The sequence below is a fragment of the Octopus sinensis genome, linkage group LG2 (assembly GCF_006345805.1).
Source record: "Octopus sinensis linkage group LG2, ASM634580v1, whole genome shotgun sequence".
Taxonomy (NCBI): Eukaryota; Metazoa; Mollusca; class Cephalopoda; order Octopoda; family Octopodidae; genus Octopus; species Octopus sinensis.
Genome location: NC_042998.1, coordinates 92,374,739 through 92,388,949, shown reverse-complemented (window position 1 = coordinate 92,388,949; position 14,211 = coordinate 92,374,739). Strand labels below are relative to the sequence as shown.

General features: G+C 35.5%; 1 protein-coding gene across 6 annotated transcripts in view; it reads left to right on the top strand.

The window, feature by feature from the left end:
* LOC115223791 (ankyrin repeat and IBR domain-containing protein 1) overlaps positions 1 to 14,211 on the top strand; it is a 312,949-nt gene that overhangs the window by 243,499 nt on the left and 55,239 nt on the right. For all 6 annotated transcript variants that reach the window (XM_036515478.1, XM_036515472.1, XM_029794458.2 and 3 more), the window contains 2 exons: positions 455 to 630; positions 12,974 to 13,062. In XM_036515478.1, the coding sequence (XP_036371371.1) occupies positions 455 to 630; positions 12,974 to 13,062 (265 nt within the window). The remainder of the gene's footprint in view (positions 1 to 454; positions 631 to 12,973; positions 13,063 to 14,211) is intronic.

Sequence of the window (14,211 nt, the reverse complement as noted above, 5' to 3'; positions counted from 1 at the left end):
ACGTTCCGGTTTCCACTGAGGTCAACTTTGCCTTTCATCCTTTTGGGGTTGATAAATTAAGTACCAGTGGAGTATTGGTGTCAATGTTATTGACTGGTCCCCTCGCACCAAATTTCAGGCCTTGTGCCTTTAGTAGAAAGGATTATCATTATTATTACTGACGTGATATGCATATTTCAAAGTGAAATAAATACTAAACAGAATAATTGATTGTTGTTTTATTTCATATCAGTTATTGTGATGAATATTATTTATTTTTTATTTATTTACTTATTGTTGTTGTTGTTGTTGTTGTTGTTGTTGTTGTTGTTGTTGTTGTTGTTGTTGTTGTTGTTGTTGTTGTTGTTGTTGTTGTTGTTGTTGTTGTTGTTGTTGTTGTTGTTGTTGTTGTTGTTGTTGTTGTTGTTGTTATTTCAAGAACTATTTCTAAAACAATTTTCTTTCTCTGTCATAGGCTTTTGTTGATAGCAATCCTTCTATGAAGTGGTGCCCTTACCCAGGTTGTGCTAGAGCAGTTCACCTACCAGAAATTGAAAATAACACAGGATCTAATTCGTTACTGTCTACCGTTAAAATACCAGAAGATACTTCTCGAGCTGTTGACTGCGGGAATGGTCATTATTTCTGTTGGTCAGTAACAAAATATTACCTAATCTTCAACTGAAATGTTTTTGTAATTTCTATTTTTCTTTACTTTTTGTTTGTTCCTTTTTTTGTTAATTACATGAGATGATGTCTGTTTATAAGTAAATGGCAAGAAAAAATAACAGCAGGTAATTAGGGTTAATGACAGCTATTTATCCAAAAATTAATGTAATTATAGTGGAATATTTCTCACCCACCTCTCTCCCTCTCACTGTTTGTGCATGCATGTGCGTATATCTATATATATTTATATATCTATCTAGTTATATACTTAACGGGAAGCTTTATGAAAATAGACAAAAGACGAAGGCAGGTGGAAAACAAACGAACAATTGTATTAGTATGGCGCTCAGGAAATATAAATAAAACAAGTCTTTAACGTTTCGAGCCTACACTCTTCAACAGAAAGATACACAGAGAGACAAAAAAACACAGAAAGAAGGAGAGAAAAAAAATGCGTGCAGTAGCTAACAAATCAACATGGCGATCTGATTTCGGCCAGAGGTCAAAGATCAAACATGAGACGCGAGAGCGAAATAAGGGGAGATAATAGGGTTGATAAAAGGGTTGAAGGACCAGCTAATAGTGCGTAGGAGGGGTCTGGACGTGTGTATGTATAGGGTTGGTGTATGTATTAGTATGTATAAGGGTGTGTGTGTGTATGAGAGAGTATTAGTGCGTAGGATTGGTCTGGACGTGCGTATGTATGGGGTTGGTGTATGTATTAGTATGTATTAGTATGTATTAGTACATATTAGTATGTATAAGTGTGTGTGTGTGTGTGTGTATGAGAGAGTATAAGTGCGTATGCGGGGTCTGGACGTGTGTATGTATAGGGTTGGTGTATGTATTAGTATGTATTAGTATGTATTAGTACGTATTAGTATGTATTAATTGGTGTATGTATTAGTATGGCACATCATATATGATGTGATGTGTAACATCGTGTGGTGTAGTGAGGAGAAGGGGGGGAGGAGAAGAAGAGGGGGAAAGAGAAGGGGAGGGGAAGAAGAGGAGGGGGGAGGAAGGAGGAAAGAGGGAGAGGGGGAGAGAGAAGGGGAGTGAGGGAGCAGAGGGAAGGAGCTATCTATCTATCTCATCATCATCATCGTTTAATGTCTGTTTTCCGTGCTGGTATGGGTTGGACAGTTTGACTGAGGTTTGGAGAGCCAGCAACTGCACCGGCTCCAATCTGATTTGGCAATGTTTCTACAGCTGGATGCCCTTCCTAACACCAACCACACTAAGAGTGTAGTGAGTGCTTTTTACGTGCACCCAGCACAGAAGCCAGTCAGGCAAGCCTGGCATCAGTCATGTTTGGATAATGCCTTTTACATGCCACCAGCATGGGAACCAGTCAGGGGTTACTGACATCAGTTACATTCGGATGGTGCTTTTTACATGTCACCAACATGTCAGGGGGCACTGGCCACAGCTACGATTTTACTTAACTCAACAGGTCTTCTCAAGCGTATCATATTGCCCAATACATCAAGTGTACTCTTAAATGAGCTGGACATGCAATACTGGCATCGGCCATGGCTGCGTTTGCACTTTAGTTGCCAGATCTTCTGAATCACAGCATATCTCCAAAAGTCTCAGTCTCTAGTCATTGCCTCTGTGAGGCCCAGTGTTTGAAGGTCATGCTTCACCACCTCATCATATGTCCTACCTCTTCCACAGGTTCCTTCCATCTATCTGTCTCTCTCTCTCTCTCTCTCTCTCTCTCTCTATATATATATATATATATATTATATATATATATATATATATATATATATATACACACACACGCATATATATATGCATATATGTTTTGAGCATGTAAATATGTGTATATGTATGTTCCTTTGTGTATATACATAAAAGTATATTGTGAAGGTGCATGGCCTAGTGGTTAGTGTGTTGCACTCATGATTACTTGATAATGGGTTCAGTTCCCAGACTGACCAGCATGTTGTGTTCTTGAACAAAACACTTCATTTCATGGCAGTCCAGTCCACTCAGCTGTATATGGGTAACACTGCAATGGACTAGCCTTTCAATAGTCTGGTCAATCACATGATATAAATGTTTATTATATATATATATATATACATACACAGATACATGCATATATATATACACACACGCGTATATATATACACACACACATGCATATATATATATATCTATATATACATACATACATACATGTACATATATATATGTATATATATGCACACACATACATATATATATATATATGCACACACTCATACATACACACACACACTCACACACACACAAACACACACACACACACATATATATATATACATACATATATATGCATACCTCACCATCATTTAACATCTATTGTCCATACTGGCATGGGTTAGATGGTTTGATCAGAGCTGGTAAGCTGAGGGGCTGCACCAAATTCCACTCTGATTTTACATTGTTTCTATGACTGCATGTCCTTCCTAATGTTCAGTCCTGTGACATGGAACTTTTGTGAGAGCAGTTGAGTTTATTTCAGATTCTCTCATTTTAAAAATCTCGACAGAGTGTAAGTACCTTGAGAGAAAAGTTGGACCTAAGAAGCTTCAGATGTGGTATGCAAGAGAGACGACTGTGCTGGTATGGTCAGGTGGCAAGAATGGATGAGAATAGCTGTGTGAAAAAGTGTCACATCCTAGCGGTTGAGGGAACCTGTGGAAGAGGTATACCCAAGAAGACCTGGGATGAAGTGGTGAAGCATGACCTTCGAACATTAGGCCTCACCGAGGCAAAGACTAGTGACCGAGACCTTTGGAAATATGCTGTGCTTGAGAAGACTTGGCAAGCCAAGTGAGACAGTAACTTCGTGGCCTATGCCAGGGGTGTAACCAGCCTACTTATGCATACCTTCCCTTCATTGGACACTAAACTCTGCTTGCAAAGACCTGTTGAGGCAAGTGAAATTGAAATTGAAATCAAATTCGATGACTGGCATCCGTGCTAGTGGAGCGCTAAGAGCACCATCCGAGCATGATCCATTGCCAGATCAGCAAACTGGCTTCCATACCAGTGGCACGTAAAAAGCACCATTTGAGTGTGATCATTACCAGCATCACCTTACTGGCAAGTGAAAAAACATTCAAGCGAGGTCCAGTGTCACTGGACTCGCTCCTGTGCAGGTGGCACGTAAAAAACACTATTTGAGCGTGGCCATTGCCAATACTGCCTGATTGGCCCTCGTGCCAGTGGCACGTAAAAGCACCCACTACACTCTCGGAGTCGTTGGCATTAGGAAGGGCATCCAGCTGTAGAAATTCTGCCAGATCAGATTGGAGCCTGGTGCAGCCATCTGGTTCGACAGTCCTCAGTCAAATCATCCAACCCATGCTAGCATGGAAAGCAGACGTTAAACGATGATGATGATGATCTCTGGCTAACCGTTGAGAGGAGGTTTGCGCTCTCTCAGTGCTCTTGTTAATATTGTTTTGAATTCATTATGCATCATCTTGTAGTTGTGAGACTTCAATGGTTGGGGGTGTTTATTTTTTGGAAAGACTTAATAGAGTAGGTGTGAAAAGCTAGCCTCACCATAGTTTGACCATAAAACAAGTTGACTATTTTGGCTGAATATGACTGGTTTGAATGTTAAAGGGTTAAATAACTATTGATACATATCCATAGTTTGAAATTGTGTGGGTGTAAGCACAAATATCATATGGCTATGAGATATTTTGGTACAGTCATTTAGGTGCTGCTTATTTGGCATCAATGATTCTACACTGATTGATTTGACATCAGATGTTTTAATCTCTCTCTCTCTTTCTCTCACTCTTCTATTTTTTGTGTGAACATCTACTGATGTTTATATGTATGTACACTGTCTCTTCCTCTCCTTCTCTTTCTCCTCACACTCTCCTGCTTTTTGTGTAAGCATCTACTGATGTTTATATGTATGTACAATGTCTCTTTCTCTTGCTCTCTCTCTCTCTCTACTCCTGTTTTTTATGTGAGCATCTACTGATGTTTATATGTATGTACAATGTCTCTTTCTCTACTCCCTCTCTTTCTTTCTATCTATCTATCTATCTATCTATTTCTGTATGTGCATGCATATGTGAGTGTTTGTGTTTGCCTCCAGTGCCAAACATACCCTGCCACCAAAACAGGTTAAATCTCCTGTCAGTTGTGCCAAATTGTTAGCATCCAAACAGTTACAACCAATTGTTTCATTCCTATGACTTACACAAAATAAAACTGAAAAACTGAACATCCAGAGACTCACTTTTGGGTTCTGTTTCTTATTAGCTGTTTCAGCTGGCCAAAACTTTTAATTTCAAACTATACATATTACATATTACTTGTTAAATTCCACATTAGTTCTCAAAAAAAAAATTTAATTTAACTGTATTAATGTATACAGTATCTGTCATTTATACTATATATCCATATTTTTCCATAATTCACATGACTAAGTGAAGGGGAAAATAAATAAATAATTTTTTGGTTTTGTTTTTTTAATATGAATAATCAACTTTTAATCTTAGGATCGAAAAACAACTAAATGTCAAATTTCCATTTTTCATTTTGGTTAATTAGGAAAAAATATTTTGAGCCTTACGTTATTATCTTTCATTTAGCATATATAGAGTTCTGCATTCATTTTAAATTCTAATTTAGTTGAAAGTTTGGTGCATTTCATTATTTACTGCTGAAATTGACAGGGAAAAGATTATTAGTTGTATTTCCTAATTAATCTTATGAACTCAACTATTTGCAGTTATGTTATATTCTTTTCAAGGTTATATCTGATGGAAGTCAGTGTTTGAGCCCCATGATCTTACAACTTGTAGTTGAATATAGTTATACCAGACACCCACTGAATATTTAGAAATTTAAACTGTAACTAACAAGGTTGAAATTCTTCTAAGAATTTCATTTATGCTAACAAAATAAATAATTTTCTAAGGGAGTAAAATTACTTAATTGCTAAGTTTACATTTCATATAAAAGCAGGTTATGGTCTAAGATCCTTATCTCTGTAACATATACAGTAACAATTCTTCATAACTGCTGTACTAACATGTTAAAATGTTGACTTCATTTGTTTGTTTAATGTCTGTTTTTCCATATTAGTCTGGATTGGATGGGGACTTATTTGAGGTAGCATTTTATTGTTAGATGCCATTCCTGCTGCTAACTCTTACCTGCTTTTCAAGTAACTTATTAGCACTAACATGTTTTATGGGCAACTTGTTAACACTATCCTGTTAGGAAAAGTATTTATCTATAAAAGAATTCTGAAGGCATCTATATTTGCAGTGCCTGGCTATTGAGTCATGAGGCTTTGAAAATTATCTTAGTTTGTACATGTGAACAGAATAGTAACTGGAAATAGCAATGGAAATTACAATTGCATTTCTAGGAAGCCTGGTTATATAAATGTGTTAATACAACTTAAATAATGCCCTGATGATATTTTCCTTTTAAAATCTACAGTGCTGTCTTACTTTTTAAATCTCTTATATTTATACAGTTCTTTAATAGCAATATTGCCACAGCTGCAGTAGCTGATTTAGTTTTTTTTTCTTTTTCTTTTTATGTTATTATTGAATGGAAGATGTATTAGTTAGATTGCAACTTGATAACTCTTATTCTAAAACCTGAATTCCCAACAAGATGTTGTGGGGTTTCTTTTTCAGCTCCATTGATCAGTCTCTCTTCTAACATATTCCATGTATGATGATTCAGTCTTTCTGTACGTCAGGGATTTCATTGACTAATGTGTCCTTTTTTTTTAAATAAGAGGTAATTTATCAGCTCCTTCTAGCACCTCATCCAGTTTCATTGTAAAAAGAAAATGTCATTTTATATGTTATTATTAGTTGGTCAGAAAAGATGGGTAGTACCCATAATCCTCAAAGGTTGATGAAATGTTGATCTTAACTAGAGGAAACCTTCTCTCTCACATTTTTGTGTCATGACTCTGGAGCTAAACAGCATTCTTTAAATGTTTTTCCAAGAATTAATAATTTATATATGTTTAGATATCAGTTAATAAATCCAGATTGTACTAAATCCAAATATAACTGATGAAATTCTCCTGATAAACATTAGCTTATTCTTTGTTACAAAAAAAAAGTAAAACAAACCAAAAATTCTTTCTTACCTTTGATATTTTACAAAATGCTAGTAGTTACTTAGTTAAAATATTTATTGATTATTTGATGTCAAAATTTTAGTAATATTAAAAATGTAATTCTTCCAGGAAAGATCAAATGGGAAGGTGAGTTCAAACATATGTTGCAATGAACTCTTGGATATGAAGATAAACTAGCTTGGAACTTTGAAAGTCATTTGTTGATACACCTTATTTAAAACTGTATCATATAGCCTTAATTTCTCTTTAGTATACTAACTTCCATTCTCATTAGGGGAAAAAATACTATGTTAATAAACACTTTGCATTATAACCGATCCTCACAATCATAGCTATACTTTGCCCCTGGCTAAAGGGCATCTCAGTTCTCAAACCTTAAATGAATTATTTATTAACTTACACTTTGAACTTAAGTTGCTCAGCTACTATTTATAAGTGTGTCAGCAACTTAATTTGTGTAACAACAACAAAAAGAAAGGGTTTATGCTTATTTATTTCCATAAATAACATACAGTTGTTAATTAAAAATATACTCTAGCTTATTTTGATGATGATGAATATTATTGAAGGTTTATGGATTACAATAGTTTGAAAAATAACTGAACACTTGGTCTAGTATATGGTAATCATTTTTTATTGTGGTAAAATGTAAATGTTTATATTTAGACTCAGGCAATTTGCAGTATTCTTATCAAATAAAAAAAAAACAGTTGAGAGAGATTTTTAGCGAGATCATATATAATAGCTTTAAGTTGCATAAATGCAGGGAATATTAATAATGATGATAATAACAATACTAATAATAATAATAATGATGATGATGATGATGATAATAATAGTAATAATGCCCTTATGCAGTAGCAGGCAGTGGCTCTCATTGCTTCTGATCTTAACTGATTGGAAGTGTTATCATGTACATTGTTTTGTCTTGGTATAAAAGATGGGCTACAGCAAATATTCTGCTCAATACCACAGATTTGCTTGTCAGTTGTTTGACCTTAGCCAGTTGAGCATGTCCTTAGTGGCTGACGATATGTGCATTTTTGATCACGAGCAGAAGTAGTGGGGGAGCATCATAGCCATGTGTTGAGAAGGATTCTTGGGGGTTTGAATAATTCACCTTTGGAAACATGGGTGTTTCGTTCAACATCCTTAAACAACCTTTATTCAGGGACCTTTTGAGTGGGATGGGTTACTCGACCTGAAGAAAATTCCAACTGGGCCCCACCTGCAAGGTCATGTGCTATTTATCTTGATATGAGATCACCTTGTCGCGCACATATGGTTGTAATGCATGTGCCTAGTGTACCCTTATCAGACGGGTAGTCATGATGGGTATACTGGGCTTCGTATATTTTACTCCAGTGTCACTTTGATGGCATGCACTGCTCTCTCACTCAATAATAATAATAATCCTTTCTAATATAGGCACAAGGCCTGAAATTTTGGAAATGAGAGCTATTTGTTTACATTGACCTCAGTGCTCAACTGGTGCTATTTCACTGACCACAGAAGGATGCTAGGCAGAAATCTACCTGAATTCAGAACATAAAAACTAACCAAATGCTGCTAAGCATTATGCTAATGATTTTTCTAGCTCACTACCTTATATTATGGTTTCAAATTTTGGTGTAAGACCAGCAATTTAGTGGTTAGGAACTAGTTGATTACATTGACCTCAGTGTTCAACTGGTACTTCATTTTATTGACTCTGAAAAGATGAAAGGCAGAGTTGACTCAACAGAATTTGAACTCAGAATGTAAAGATGGAAATTACCAGGTGAAAATTAATGGAAATAACCACTGTGAACGTTTATTTTATTAATAACTTTTTTTCTCTATATATTTCATTTTAGTACATATTTTTGATAAGGTTTGTAAACAACCGAAACATGTAAAACAAAAGCATTTTTAAGGTATTTATATAAAGAAATTTAAATGTAGCTAATTTTTAAAAAGTTGCATTTTAAATCTTCTTTTTCATAAATATCTACTTAGTCATGTGTTACCTCTACATTTTCAAATATATATATATATCTCCCTCTCTCTCTTTCGGAGAGGCACTGAGCAGCTATACGCACACATACACACACGGCAGTAACTTCCACCTGCCGAATTCAATCACAAAGCTCCGGTCGGCTCGGGGCTATAGTGGAAGACACCTACCCAAAGTGTCACGCAGTGGGACTGAACCTGAAACCATGTAGCTAGGAAGCAAGCTCCCTAACCACACAGCCCCATATATATATATATATATATATATATATATATATGTACAATCATATACATATATAATTATATATACATACACACATATAATCTTATACATATGTATACGGTTTAAAAAACCTGATTTGTTTTCTTCAAATGGAGTAAAGGTCCTCTCTAAAATGTTATCTTGGAATTCTGTCAGTCTTCAACAACAAATATTTACAAAGTCCTATAAGTAGCTAAGTAGACTGCAAGCTTTCTTGAACAGTACTGATACAAATTGGAATGAGTTATCAAGAGAACCAGTTTAAAAATAGATCTGAGGAATACTGAAAGACCCTTAAATTCAAAACACCATTCTGATATGCAAACAGATGACATTTCAAAATATTTATAGGAATTACCTATTGGGTATAAAAGCTGAAAATAATGCCAGTTCTTAAAGTTGAAGTCATTTGTAAAAAAAAAGGATATGATGCACTCTTTCTGTTTGCTGATGCTAAGATTATCTAATTATAAATCCCTTTTAGAAGATTTAGTTGTATTGAATGTCAGGTAGGTTTAATCATAGTTGTAAAGGAATGATAACTTCTTTCATACACAGAGGTGGGGTGTAGAGGTTACATAATGATATTGATTAGTGTGCAGATGCAAGCATGGCTATGTGGTTAAAATGTCTGCTTCCCAACCATATGGTTCCAGGTTGAATCATGTTACATGATACCTTGAGCAAATGTCTTCTACTACAGCCTTGGGTCAACCAAAATTATGCAAGTGAATTAGGTACATGGAAACTGAAAGAAGCCTTTGTATGTATGTATGTATGTATGTGTGTGTGTGTGTATATATATATATACACACACACACATACATATAATCATCATCATTGTTGTTATCGTCATCATCATCATTTAACATTTTTGTCTTCCATGATGGCATAGGTTGGATAGTTTGACAGGAGCTAGCAAGGCAGTGGACTGCACCAAGCTTCTCTATCTTTTGGCATGGTTTTTACAGCTGGATGGCCTTTCAAACACTAACCACTTTATGGTGTAAACAAGATACATTTTACCTGGCACTAGCTTCAGTAAATCACCAAGTAACTTGCAACAGAAAGACTATTTGAGAAAGTGGGTATTGGAGGAGGTGGCTTTGTGCCAGATGACGAGAGCTTAAAGTATGATAGAGGGACAGAAACAGGTGTCTTGTTTTAAAGCAATGGTTCCCAAACTTTTTCAAGCCACATTCCTAGTGCCCCCACCCCAACTAACTATCACAAACATAGACCTCTTTCTGAAGCAAATTCAAAGTAACTGTATTTCACAAATAAAACTTAACCTAATGAACCCATTATTTTGTTTTTACGTGAATTGCTACCCCATTATCACCCCACTTTTTTTAATGTCACCTTGGCATTTTCCACCCCCAAGGGGGCAATATTGCCCACTTTGGGAACCACTGCTATATGGGTGTATGTATGTGTGTTTGTATATGTATATATATATGTGTGTGTGAAGGCACATGGTCCAGTGGTTAGAGCGTCAAGCTTACAATCATGATGTGAGTTCAGTTCCCAGACTGGGCTGCATGTTCTTGAGCAAGACACTTTAACATTGTTCCAGTTCACTCAACTGTAGAAATGAGTTGTGACATCACTGGTGCCAGGCTCTATCAGCCTTTGCCTTTCCCTTGGATAACATCAGTGGTATGGAAATGAGAGGCTAGTATGCATGGGTGACTGCTGGTCTTCCATAAAAACAACCCTAGGTAGTGCATTCACCAGTGAGGCAACTTTCCACCCAGACTTGTACCCTGGAAGGGAACCTCTTAGGTGTGCCCGCCCATGGTCATTCATGACTGATGGAATCTAGTTTCTACATACATGCATGCATCCATCCATACACACACACACACACACACACACACACACGCACACACACACACACACATACATACATAAATACATGCATGCATGATGGAGCCTTGTATCTTTGTTGGAAACTGGTTCCCCATTCAGTGGATGATTCATAATTATTAAAAAATAGAAGAGACGTACATACATACATACATACATAGACACATACGTGATTGTGTTTCCTTGACTTTGCATTGTGTGGTAGTTGTAAATAAGTATCACCGTCATACAAGCAATGTCATTTATCCTTGAAAACATGTCCAGTCATGGGTACATACTGCCTTACTTGGAAACAAATGAGGATTGGCAACAAAAGAGCATTTGGTCATAGAAAACCTGTCTCAACGAATTTCACCTGACCCATGCAAGCATGGAAAAGTGAACACCAGAACAATAATTACAATGATGATTATGACAAAGATGGTAGTGAAAGAAATGGCACACAACCAAAATAAATGTTAACCATGTATTCAGATTGGCGTATTCACTATATTTTTCCTTTAGAATTTCTGTCACTGTAAGAAAACCTTATGGTCTGTATGATAAAATATTCATAAGGTTTTGTTATGGCTTAAGTGGAGGTGATATGATTTCATTAAAATATACTTTTGATTCTGTTCAATTATTCATTTTGTGATATAATTAAAAATTCATTTTAGAAGGAAGTACTTGACAACATTGATTTTTTTCCTTATCCATTTTACTTCTATGTACTACAATCAAATCCAAGCTGCCACTAGCCTTGCATAGGTCAGACTATTATGTTTAGTAAGTATACAGTAAATATAGGCTCAGACATAACTGCATGTTGAGGGACTTGCTTCTCAGCCACATACTTCTGGGTTCAGTCCCTCTGTGTGGCACCTTGGGCAAATGTCTTTTACTGTAGCCTCAGACCAATGAAACATTGTGAGTAGATTTGGTAGATGGAAACTGAAAGTCTGTTGTGTATATATATATGTGTGTGTGTGTGTTTATCTTTGTGTCTGTGTTTGTCTCCTACAACACTTGGTGTTGGTGTATAGCTTAGCAGTTCAGTAAAAGAGTCCAATAGAATAAGTACCAGGTTTTAAAATAAATTAATATTGGAGTCAATTCCTTCAACTAAAATATTTTCAAGTCAGTGCCCCAACATGGCTGCAGTCTAATGGCAGAAATAAGGATAAAAGATATATTGTAAATCCTCGAGTATAATCCGCATTTTTCCCCAAAATTTAAAGGTCAAAATCCCTAGTGCATACTATATACAAGGTTAAAAATGAAAAATATTCTCTAAGCAATGTCCGAGTCTCTATTTACTGTCCAGTAATGTTTATTCAGATGATTTTGTGAATCATCCATAACTTGCAGTAAGCAACATTTATTAAACGTTATTACTGTTATTTCTTTATTTTCTGCTAACAAAATACACAAAAAAGCTACACGTTTGCATTATGTTATATATACAATAATAATAAAGGACGTTACCGTATACATTTTTATAAACAAAGGACATTATATAGACCTCCTTGACTCAAGTTAGAGAAGGGGTGCATATTATACACATGGTTTAGGTTTTTCAGAGGTACAGCCCCCTAAAAATCCCCTGCATATTATACTCAAGGGTGGACTATACCTGAGGATTTACAGTACCTAAATCAGTTAGTGCAATAACTATACATCATGAATTAAACCATCAGCCAGGTGCCTTCGTATGTCCAAGGTCAGCTTGCCATGGCTCTCCAGTTCCTTCTGTGTTATGCTGCATACTTTCAATCATTCAGGTTCTTGTTTCCATTTCATTCTTTGATGTTGTCAATTCACAGATGTCTTTGATGGCCTTTTACTCTCTTCCCTCAACACTTCCTGTCTGGATGGTTTTGGGCAATGACTCATAGTATGTTGTATCTCCAAAATATAATAGCTTTGTGGACTTGATTCTTTGCAGTAGGTATCTTTACACTTTCAGCTTTTATGCTACTGCAACATTTGTTACCCTGTCTTTCCAACTTATTCTGCTCTGTATTAGGAACCTAAGATGAATAATTAAATTAATTTGAACTCTTTTTTTTTTTTCCTAACAGGAATTGTTTAGGTGAAGCCCATGAACCTTGCTGCTGTGATAACTGGAAACAATGGCATCAGAAAATAGCAGAAATCAAACCAGAGCAATGTAAGTTAAAATTGAATATGAACTTGATGTACAATTCAAAAAAAAAAAAAAAAAATCACAATTTTGAGGTAAATGTTATAAATTTGTTTCTTATGACTTTGCTTTTAGTGTCATTAAATTTAGAAATAAGTCCAAAGAAAAACAAAAAAAAAAGGAAACTCTGAAATTAGCAGCAGTTAATAAAGCTAATTATCATGAATGATATTTTATGATTGCTGTGACAGTTTCTCACTTCACTCATTGGATATGTTGTGAATCAGTAAAGCATGTGTTGGATGTTTTAATCAACCGTTAATGTTGATGCATTTTGTTGTTTTTTTAAATATTTCCTGAAGAGAAAAAATTGAACATTTTGATCTAATCCATTGCTATCAGCATCAGCTGATAAGAGTGCCTCTGTCTTATCAACTGTCATCACCTCTCAATTAGTGATAAAATCATCTGTCTCCTTCCATGATGTCCAAAATGTCTTTGATTATAGTTGCGAAAATATGTGTGTGTATTTTTGTAGATGTAATTGAAACACTGAATCATATTATGGAAAAACAGAAAGCTCAGTGATGTTTGCATGGAAAAGCAATAGTCATTGGTGTTAACATACTTAACACACCAAGTATTAAGCAGCTTATTAGAAATAATTTTTCAAAGGGGAAATGACATTAATCAATGACTAATATTATTTTAATTGTTATGACAAATTTAGGAGGCAATTATGCCTTGCAAATACCTTAGTGAGTGTAGTGGTTAGTTATATGTATAGTTATACTACAGAATCTTGCGTTCTTGAACAGTGGGTGGTGTGTTGATATCTTTGATACTCATCTTCATAGTATATTATTTGTCTGTAATATTTCTATTGTATTACCAGCTGCTCTGCAACTGTTTCTGTATGTGTGTATCAGTGATCTGAATGCTTCATTTATTTTGTTGTGTTTAGTGGGTTTTTTTGTTTTTTTTATGAGCATCACTATGTCTACCAGATAATGTAATGAGGGAATGTCTGTCTGGTTTGTTTTAGATGGTGTTTAACAAGGTGTAAGTTTGTGTTAAAAGTATCTGTTTTTGTGTTGTACATTTGGGTTGGGGCTAGAGATGAGCGTGTTGTGCATTGTGATGTGTAGTGTATTGTTTTATATTGATTGTAAAGAA